Here is an 11,765-nt window from a genome sequence, read left to right on the forward strand (position 1 = left end):
AACAGATCTACAAGCTCATCGTGCGGCACGAAGGCACGACACACTATGACTATGAGCTTGTATATCTGCTATTTTTGAATGGCTAAAATCTAAAATGACAGAGCTGCTTTCCTGATTTTTAACGGGTTAATAGTATTATTATTATTCCCCCTTATATCTTACAAAACAAGCTGCCATCTGGTTTGTTGTTGATGCTTACATTATATGACATGCAGGCATGGACTTTTATGGCTTGGCTTACGTTCATTATTAGAGTCATTAACAATCGCCAAGATGGAAGTGTATTTTTTTAGTTAACTTCTGTGTCAATTTCATGCACAATATTGTCTTTTGTAAAATAGTATTTTTTTGTACTCAAAACATCCTAGATTTCAATAATGATATGTGTGCTTTTAAAGGGGAATTGGTTTCTGCCAAGATATAATACTACTTTGACTACAGCTGAATATATTTTATCTAAATGTGTGTGTAAGTGTAAGTTGTTCCCCATCAATGTGGTCTTTAAAACACACGCACGCACGCACGCACGCGCGCACACACACACACACACACACACACACACACACACACACACACACACACACACACACACACACACACACACACTGTATTACAGTAATAGCAACATTGTAAATACTTTGCTCAAATTATTTGTACTGAATTGTCTGAATGTTTGAACTATAGGTTTTTATAGTGTAAATTTACCATGTTTTCTCTGTTTTCTACAGATAACTGTTATCCACATCCTCAACTTTCACTGAGAAATCTATGTAGCTATGTATATGTACTTCTTCCTTTTGGTACAATCTTGATGTCAGGAATATTTGAAGTAAAAATGTGTTAATAATAATATGTAATGCTTTTATACACTAGTACAATCTACTGTGTATAAACACACACATTTCCCCACAAAATGTACAATTATCTACGGTCCAGAGTTATATATTAAAGCAATTTAAAGATGGAGTGCCACAATCTTTTTTCTGTTTTCCATGTGTCTATGAGGTGGCAGTACTTCATTAAGATAGTAGATGAGATAGCCTCCAAACACAGTCCTCCTCAGGCATACAGCCGGTGGAACGGTCTCAGCCTGGTATTAAACGTAACATCAGTAAACTATTAGGCCAGGTGCAGATATGGTTTGACCCAAAACAAATTGCAACAAAAGGTTTCTCAATGGGTTCTTGTAGTATCAGGTGTACTTAAACAGTAAGACACCCTAAGGACGAGAAGCCTCCGCCTGGGTGACGGCAGACTGCTGCTGGGCGAGCGCTGGCGTTTTGGCATGTGGGGGTCAGATCAACATAATGGAATGAATTCTGTACTGGCCATATATGGAGCTTCAGCTTGTCTTGAGTCTACAGGGTTTGATGAGGGATAGTTAGCATCTGAATTAGAATAGAATAAGAGTGTGTACAAATGGACCCGTATAAAGGGACTAATGCATGCCAACCTGGGGGTCCTTGAAATCTACTGTTCACTTTAATGACATATTAGCATAACAGAACAGCACATAGCATAGCATAGCATATATATTAAAAAAAACACAAAGGTCTCCACCTTTGCAGTCATTTTCCTCAGCCACTCCTTTCATAAGTGTCTGTTCCTTCTTAGAGATCTGCTTCACAGCCGTGTCTGTCCTGCTGCAGTTCAGTTGGTAATAATACAGTAGTTCTCTATTCTCCTGCTGGGTCTCACTGAACACATTCCTGTGCTCGGCTTCCTCTCCTATACCTGAACGGAGGCAGCTTTCTTGAGGGAAGCGACCACGTCACCTATACCCCGTTCTTCTGTTCCACCGCCTGGAACTTGTTCTATGCTGTTTTTGTCATGTCTGCCAGTTCCCACCTGATGTGATGTGGGAGATCCGACTTCTCCAGATTGTGCTGAATGACTGATAGCTTGCATAACGTCGTCAGGGTAGGACTTAAGTCTAAGATGTACAGGTCATCGACCGTGTGGTACCCTCCAAAGATGATGATATGATCTCCCACCATGCAACAGCACATTCTAGACATCCATGCGCAAGGGCCTTTCCCCTTGGGCTCAACCTTCGTCCAACAGAAGGTCTCGAGGTTGAATTTCCACAGATCATTAAAGAACCGGCACAAGTGGTGGCCACCGAATACATACAGCTCTCCCTTGTAGACGAAGGCCGCATGACCCTTGTGTGCTGGTAAAACCTGTTTATGCGGCGTGTTCAGCCAGGTGTTGGTCTCTGTGTCAAACACTCTGATGTTATTGTTTTGCTCCTCGTCCCCTCGGCCCCCGAACACAAACATCTTTGTCCCGATGATGGTGGCAGAGTGATACAACGAAGCGGGTGGCGGAGTGCCTCTGGCGTTGAGGAAAGACCAGACCATCATGGTGGTGTCTAGCTTGTAGATGTCATTAGAGTGTCCAGTCAGCGTGTTGTGTCCTCCAAAGACGTACATGACCTTCCCCAGGACACAAGCCGAGTGGCCGCTCCTCTCCTCTGGAACGGTCCCGGAAATCTGGGGCATTGACCAGCCGTGGGTGTTGACGTCGAACGCGAAAAGGATGTTGCTCGTCCTGGAGTAAGTGATCCCGCCCCAGATGTAGGCGAAGTTGTCGATCAGCACGGCCGTGTGGCGCCAGCGCCACACAGGCTCTCCTTGTCCAGCGGCCGTCACCGAGGGCAACTTGGTCCAGCGCAGGGAAACTGTGTTGAAGATGTGGACGTCAATCTGACCCATGTAGGACATGGAGTTGCTGCTGCTGTCGCACCCTCCGAACGAGTACACCCTGTGCCCCACTGCCACCGCAGCATGGTTGAACCTCACCGGCCCTCCTTTCAGGTGTACCGTCCAGCACAACATCTCACATACCATGCATAGTATAGAAGATCGTTCGGGTATCGCTCTGTAAAAAACAATGGAGCACCCCCACACACACCGTCTCACTTTATAATATCGTGGCAGCAGGAACGTCACAGGAAACTCGGCCAATCTGTAAAGCCAATGCTTTGAAGGTTGGCCAATCAGGGAAGCCGATGTCTGTTGATTTCACTAACAATGGCGAATTGATCACCATAGATCACCCCCGGCACAGGCAGGCTCTGGAAAACAAGTTTCTCACTTTAGGGTCCGGGGACCACCAGAGGTCCAAATTAACTCAGCATGTTATGATTTTTAAAAAGGTGTTTCTATAGGCTTTGTGTAGCTTAATGGGTCTAGAGAACAAGTCAGTGCATTCAAGGTTCTGTAAATGCATTGTGAAAACAATACAGCAATGCATTGATATTAAAATATGTATGTAGTATTATTAAAAGCATTTTAATACTTTACCTTGAGTGAAATGTTAACTGTGCAACATTCACTTGTTGTGTACTTTGACTAAAGGGGTTACTGAGTTTATGAGGGGCACAAGCCCCTCCCAATGCTTGGTTTTTCAAAATTACGTCATGTGGCAGCCGAGTTTGTTAGAGCTTTATTATTAATTCCCTGTTGCCAGCCAAGTCTATGGACTTTAATGTTTGTTTAGGGCAGTTATGTAATGTTTTGCCAGCCAAGTCTATGGACTTTAATGTTTGTTTAGGGCAGTTATGATGTAATGTTTTGCCAGCCAAGTCTATGGACTTTAATGTTTGTTTAAGGGCAGTTATGATGTAATGTTTTGCCAGCCAAGTCTATGGACTTTAATGTTTGTTTAGGGCAGTTATGTAATGTTTTGCCAGCCAAGTCTATGGACTTTAATGTTTGTTTAGGGCAGTTATGATGTAATGTTTTGCCAGCCAAGTCTATGGACTTTAATGTTTGTTTAAGGGCAGTTATGATGTAATGTTTTGCCAGCCAAGTCTATGGACTTTAATGTTTGTTTAGGGCAGTTATGATGTAATGTTTTGCCAGCCAAGTCTATGGACTTTAATGTTTGTTTTAGGGCAGTAAATGACAACGTAAGATGTCATCTCGCTGATACAAATACATCTTGTAATACATTTATTTCATTCTTCACGGACATGAAAACATGCCCCCAAAAATCTGGGCGACCCTCACTCCACACGAGTGTGATCTGTAGTAGTGTGAGGGATGAGTTCCAAGATTCCTCATAGGCTACTGTAGTACAAGTCATCTTGTATAGCTGAAAAACAATCACACCAGAAGGAGCGTTCTTATCACCCTAGTCAAAAAGTCCTATAGGATCTTCGAAATGTCCAATAGGATCCTACAGGATTTTGAAATCCTATAGGAATCCTATTGGATTTTTACACATATCCAACACAATCCTATAGGATTGTGTCAGCACTTTATAAAATCCAATTGGATTTTCCAAAGTGCCAATAGGATCTTATTGGGTTATATCCAACTTTGGAAAGTCCAACAGGATTTTTCAAAGTTTCAATAGGATTCCATTGAAACTGCAGAAACTCCAGTAGGATTTTCTGAAGTTCCAATTGAACCTGGAGCCATGTCCAAAGTTCCAACAGCACCCTATAGGATTATATTGGAACTTCAGAAACTCCAATAGGATTGTCTGAAGTTCCATTTGAACCTGTTCTGTTTCAACAGAACCCTATAGGATTATTTTCCAACAGCCAAAGCCTTTAAACAAAATCATTCAAGTCAAGCCTATTGGAAATATAAGTGTGTTTGCTTATAAAAAAATCATCCCCATTAAAACAAATGTAGCATTTTTTTTAAATGTAGAACAAATACAACGGTGCTCTGTGGCCTACGGTCGCAACTATATAATCCAGTAAGACGCCTGAGGGCGAGGTCGTGTGCACTGGCCATATATGGAGTGTGTCTTGAGTGTACATGTTTGATGAGGTCAGATCAACATATGGAATGTTAGAACAGGTCAGCTCCAAATATGGAGATCTGGAGGGTGGCAGCGGGGGCAGTGTCTTGAGTGAACAGGCATTGAGGGCACAGGTAGGGCCGGGACTTCATTTTCAGGCCTGTTTAGAACTCTAGTTTTCGCCGGCTGCCGGGTGCGGCTGCACTCATAACTTTGGAGCAGGCCCGTCTATAGTTTGAATGGACAGGTATCAGATAAAAGGGAGACATCGAAGAGGAAGGACGGATGGGGAACGATCAACATAATTTCAGAACAGGTTCTGACATATATCCATATATTAATATTGATGACATCAGGATCTCCATAGCAGGTCGCATTTACTATATAATCCCTGATTTACTATCATCCCTGATGATGTCATAATGCTGTCACGAGACCTGGGCACAATGTGGGTTTTCCCCATGTATGGGGATTTTGGGTGATGTACGATTCTATAGTTAACCTTCGATAATCATATAATAATAATAATATAATTGCGACCTTCAATTATATTAGGCCTATATTATGTGTGTGTGTATATATATATATATATATATATATATATATATATATATATATATATATATATATATATATATATATATATATATATATAAAATATTGCTTATTGTTACAATGGGAGTGATAAACACACACACACACACACACACACACACACCTTAAGATGATAGCTGTCGGTAGACTTTATTGCCTACATTTACAACGATAGATTTGTTGTTTATTTAGGCCTATTCATTTTAGGGTCATTTCCTGCTTGGTGTCTATGAAAGACTTTAAATCATGTTGTCCAACCAATATCCTACATTAGTTCCATGTTGTCCAACCAATATCCTACATTAGTTCCATGTTGTCCAACCAATAGCCTACATTAGTTCCATGTTGTCCAACCAATATCCTACATTAGTTCCATGTTGCCCTCTCCTTGGTCCCGCCTTATCGCTGCTTGCAGCGCGCGGTGTGGCCTGCCAGGGCGTAGAATTCCCGGCCTGATTTGGAGTTCCACTCCGGGCCTGGCTATGGCCAACTAGCCAGTTTTCCAGCATGCAGAGAAAGACCCCTGGCATAATCAGTCATCTGTAACCCAGGTTTATAATTGTATGTCTGTATTTGTATCTGTTTGTATGCATCAGTATGCAATGCATGCATTTGTATGGTCACATGTACCATCTGCATCAGTTCACAGCTCATCACACCGATCACTCACTCACTCAGTCACACCAGTTTCAATCAGCAATCATCACCACACCCTAGTAATCACCACACCCTAGTATAAAGCACAGCCATTTTGCAAGGGCAATAAGCTACCAGGTCGAAGAAAACAAGCCAACTTACATCCTCCTTTTCACGATTTCAGCACTCGTGAGTAAATTAATTTAATTGCTATTATGAAAGTTTTCAGTGACGTTGGACCCACAGGTTGCATTGTCGTCAATAATTAATCTGTCTTTAAAACGTTCTAATATTAATATAGCATATTGGCATTGTCTGTTGGTGCACACATGTTATATGGACCATGTAACAACATGGTCAACAGCACTGTTTGCAAATGTAGCTACATTTGTTGGCCACAAAGACAATTTAGACAAAACATGCTGCTGCCTGCTAATGGAGCTTGTAGATGTAGGCTAATTATTTTTCGGGGAAATTGCAGATAGTTTAGCAGAGACTGAAGTTGGAAAGGCTGTGCCCAGTGCGGCAGTGCCTGCTGGCTGGTGTGTCTTGTGTCAGCGGGCAGCGCAGGCAGTAGGCCTAGTGGATATGCGCTAAACGCATGCATGTTAATTCATTAATTAATTTGCTGAATCAGTAGGGGCCTTTTGATTTGGTGAAGCGCCAGGGCCTTGAGAGGGGTTAATCCGTCACTTATGTGTCACGTACATTAACCATGTAGTGCGTGAAAATAAACCCATTGATGAATGAAGGAAGAAATGAATAAATTGTTTCTGACGGGATTCAAACTTGTCCTGTTCTCAGCATAAGTTCGAGCATACCGGTAGTCCAATGGGCCGTTCTATCTACGACGTTAACCGTAATCACAACATGGCGTATAGAACCAGCCATCAACCTTCATGGTCAATGGGTTAAGTTGAGACCTCGGTCACCACACTGGTTTACAACATAGCTGTTTATTATCGATTTGTTTCTAAAAGCATCTCTCACCACCATCACCTAAATTCACCTTATAGTCATTGTGTTATACAGGCTACTTAGAAATTGTAAATATATGAAGCATAAAAGCATTATAGGTAGACAAACAGTTTGTTATATGACCTCATTATCTCATAGATAACATAAAATGGAAACCCACATACATACATATAATTATCAATTCATTCATTCATTCATTCATTGGCATTTTTATTTCACTATATTTTCAGCTATATGGATTTTACTCAAACTGAATTCATATTATTAATTATGTTTTGAAAAAATATAAAATGTATTTATTGGGAAAAAATGTGTCGTCCATGGCCACGGTTCTCATCATGTTTCTCCCATGATGCATCAAAAAGAAGATGGATGCTGATAAAAGACAAAAACAAAAAGCTGAGGCTGCAGCGGCCCTTAAGAAGCACAGGCAAAAGAGGGATAACACCCCAGAACTCCGGAAGGAGTACTTATTCTTTACTAAATTATTTTACTTGTCTATAAAGCTCTCAATGGTCTGGCACCTTCCTACCTACATGACTGCCTGCCTAAATATGTCCCAAACCGCCCCCTAAGGTCTTCCACTGCTGGCCTGCTCGCTTTGCCAAAAAAAATGGCAACTAAAAAATACGGGGAAGCAGCTTTTTGCTTCTACGGGCCGTCGGATTGCATTACTGCTTGTTCTTAATGTTGTTGCCTTGCTTTTCTTTTATTCTCCATTTTTCTGTAAAGCACTTTGAGCTGCATTTCATGTCATGAAAGGTGATATACAAATAAAGTTTTATTGTTATTATTGTGCGGTAAAGAGAACCTATATTGCGTTAATGATAATTTTCTGTTGAATTGACTGTTGACATAATATTGATTTATATTATAATTATTTTTATTTCAGAGACAAAAGAGCAGAGCTGAACCCTGTTCTCCGGGAGGGAGTCCTTTTGAAGGCCAGAAAGAAGGACCGGGAGAGGTCATAAATACTGTAATATATACTGTATTATCCTGTCACATAGTGGATAAGAGATGCCATTGGTTCTCAGGCATAGTTAGGCTGAAACACTGTCCAAGTAGTGTCACTACTTCAAATCGTTGTTCGGTTGTTGTATAATGTCAACACCATTTTACGTCACAGGCTTTAAACTATTGTGTTAGAAGAATAGTATGTTCACAAAACCATATTTATTGGGGATTATCAAATTGGAAAATGTATATAATATGCTTTATACTTTTAGGTATCATAAAAGAAAGATCTTTTTAACTTTACTTGTGTACTTCCCCAGGCATCCCCCCCCCCCCCCCCCCTCCCCCCCTGGGGACCCACACGGGCCAGTCCTCTGGTCAGCCAACCAGGCCTGGCCTGGGTCCCCCCCCCCCCCCTTCCTAACCACTAGACCATCAAGGATTGGCCGTACTGCAGCTACAAGACGCCTCTTCGCTACACCCGGCAGACCCTCCGAACCTCGGGACCAATCCGGTACCGAACCGAACATGCTCGAGTACCGGGTACCAATTACAATAATTCAATTTCGGTTCGCTCTATCGGTTCCTGGGTGACACCCTGCACGCACGCACATAAAACAGCTGATTATAATCAGATCATGCTACTCGGAGAGCCAGCAACAGAATGGACCGTGGTAATCGCTCTTGTCGCTCAAAAGTATGGCTTCACTATAGTAGACAATCAAAGCAGTTATATACTGTATAAATAATAGCTACTGGGCTGCAGGCTTCCTTGTTGCGTTGTCACACGTCTAACCAACGTGCGATAACAGCATTAGGAAACCCACATACATATAATTATCAACCAATTAATTAATTCATTGATTGTCATTTTTATTTCACAGTATGCAACATTTCAAACCAAGAGGATGGATGAAAGGTAAGCTGTTGTCTTACAAAGTTGAAACTTTCAAATGAAATATTCTCTCCTAACGCCAACAAAACACAACAGTGATTGTCATTACCGCAATGTGAAATATTCCATGTTTGGAAACCTTTTATCATAATTTCTTCATCAATGTACAGTAAATACATTTAATTTCCAAACATAGACGATGACAACATTTGTGAGTCATAATATTAAGTGTTATTGTTGGCATACAATGATAAATCCTCTCATCCTCCAACACCTTCTCTCACACACCGCAACTTTTTAAAGCCTGTTGCAGTAAAGAGAACCTATATTGCGGTAATGATAATTTTCTGTAGAATTGACTGTTGACATAATATTGATTTATATTATAATTCGTTTTATTTCAGACTCGGAGCAAAGAAAGCTGCCAAAGCAGCCAGTTTAAAAAAAGACCGGGAGAAGATCCAAAACACCCCAGAACTACTTCTAGTAGTCAGACCCTCCGGCGGTGGCGAGTAAACACCTGTGACGCTAAAAGGTCTGCACACTACTATTCGTCACTGGCTTCAACAACTGACTGCTTAACTGCATGATTCGTGAATGTGAATATTGTTCTCGTCTTTTCCATAAATATTTTTAAAAAATGGACGGCCAACTAGTACGGCACGATTCTTCACAAAATGTAATTGCATAAGTGTCTGCAGTCCATCCATGTAAAATTGTTTCATAAAATCATGGCATAGCCAGTACTGTTCTATTTTATTTATAGAAATCTAGTATCATATTTCAGATGCATTCAACCCCTGCACTGTTCGAAACCTGGTTCACACCCCATTATGAACTTGGGTTCCATTCCAGTTGCTAGATTGAACTTCAGTGAGGCAGGGGAGCAGTGCCCTTTGTGCTAGCTCCCTGTTCACTCTCTGGGAACAAACTCTTGGTGCAGAAACCCAGAGGATCTAAGTTAACTAACCTTTGGCTTGAACTACTTCTGCTGGGTAAATGCATTATAAAGAAATGTATGTACCACTACCGGTACACATATAATTTGATCCAAAGTTTGATTGTGTACTGACTGTACATCTTCTTCATTTGTGCTGTAGGTCTCTTGCCCAGGGTGATCAAAGTGGCCCCAGCCTGTGAGTTTGGAAAGGCCTTCTTCCAGAAGAGGAACCTTGATCGAGCACAGCACACTTTTTGAAGGATCTCTTCTTGATGTTGGTTGATCCCACATTAATGGGAAGAGGATATTATTATTTTTAAACAATGTATTTATTTATTTTCCTTTTTTACACAAATGACAATTCAAACATACAGAAAACAACAATGAACATTACAAGACAATACAATTACTAATATAAAAGCAAAACAATAACCAACAAACAACAACAGCACTACTCCTCTTCAGCTCCATCCATTAAGTGTGACAATTGATTGTTCTTTATGTATCTAATAAAACAGCCCCACACCTCCTGAAACACTTCTTGTTTGTCCATATGCATATATAAGGACATTGCATATATGAATATATGCAATCTTTTCCAAAGGTAAACATATAGACAGTTCCCTGAACCACTGTGTAATACTTGGTTTGTCTGGTCTCTTCCAGGTCAATGCTATCATTCTCTTGTTCTCTGGAATGTTTTGTGTGGGCATTAGCATTTAGCAGTCGCCACACACAGTTGGGTAATCTTGTCTCTGCTGACCCCTACTGGTTGGTCTTGGGACTGTTGGTCCTAGGACCAGGAGGACATAGCGTTTGCATCCACTGACCAGCATCATATTTCTTGTATGCAGGCAGCAGGCCCAAGAGAACCTCAATTCTCTTGTAATATTGTAATAGCCTACTGGTAATTTTAGAAAGTTATAATGGAATAGCTCCAGGCTATGGGAAAAGTGGGACAATAAAGTATATTAAATGTCCCACCACTCAATGGAGAGAGACAGAGACAGAGTGTTTTTAGTACTTACGTACAGTATGACTGCTGCTTTTATGTGCACCGTTGGCTTAATCTAGTTTTCAGTGAGAGGATGTATATGGATCACATAACGTGTGTAGTGTGTACGTTGACGTTCATGTGCCTTTTGGTACTGATGTTTAAGATTCCTACATGAGGATCAAGTTGCGAGGAGACTAAAGAAACTCATTATGCCACCAAACAACTTGTATTGATTAATTTCTGCTGTTTACTGTACTGTTACTGTGCTTTTAACAAAAGGGTCATTATTGCGGCTATAGCATAAATCCCAGTTCCAGGTGCCACCATGCTCGTTCACTTTCACAGTCACACAGTCAGTTTGCCAGGCCCCCACACACACTCACTACACACACTTTAGTAAACATACTGTTTAGTGTTTACCTTTCGTCAGAAGCTTTTACATGGCGAGCCAGGCGGGAGCGTCGTGGTACAAAGGCACAAATTAAATCCGAAATTTGGATGGAAGAAGATCCACCAAGGACAGCTCTCCTGGATTACGATTTATGGACGTTTGAAAATCCTCCTAGTGTCAACTGCTTTAAACGCTGATTATATTTTCAATCCCATAGCTGGAGCGGTGGGGCGTTGCCATAGCAACCGGACCAACATTGGGGTCCGTATACAGACCTGGGATACGACGTCCCCTAGCGGCAGGGTCCGTATCGGACCTGGCACAAAAATAATTAACGATCATATCACAACACACCACTTTGTGTAGCATCCAGATGTCATGATCTTACTGCATTATTTGTTTAAGTGGCACTTCGTAATGGGGAACTTAATGACAGTATGTCCAACAGCACATCACAGCCTGGCCAGGACTAGGAGTGACATATGCGAGGGAACAGCAACAGTCTCCATTGTAAACAAAAGAAGATGGAAGTTGGAACAGTAACTATGGAGTCAGTTCAGTCTCAAAAGATTCACAGTAAGTAACAACCGAAACAGCAGGCTGACATCAGCAGACA

The 11,765-nt window shown here is 41.3% G+C and overlaps 1 protein-coding gene across 1 annotated transcript; it reads right to left on the reverse strand.

Annotated features, from left to right (window-relative positions):
• Positions 1 to 1,814: 1,814 nt before the first annotated feature.
• LOC308309696 (kelch domain-containing protein 3-like) lies at positions 1,815 to 2,840 on the reverse strand (the record flags this gene model as incomplete). The annotated part of the gene is made up of 1 exon (XM_080755608.1): positions 1,815 to 2,840. One exon carries the CDS (start codon positions 2,838 to 2,840, stop codon positions 1,815 to 1,817), a length of 1,026 nt encoding a protein of 341 aa, XP_080611734.1.
• Positions 2,841 to 11,765: the final 8,925 nt, after the last annotated feature.

This window comes from Protomyctophum bolini (genome assembly GCF_963924005.1).
Source record: "Protomyctophum bolini genome assembly, chromosome: 22".
NCBI classification, from domain to species: domain Eukaryota; kingdom Metazoa; phylum Chordata; class Actinopteri; order Myctophiformes; family Myctophidae; genus Protomyctophum; species Protomyctophum bolini.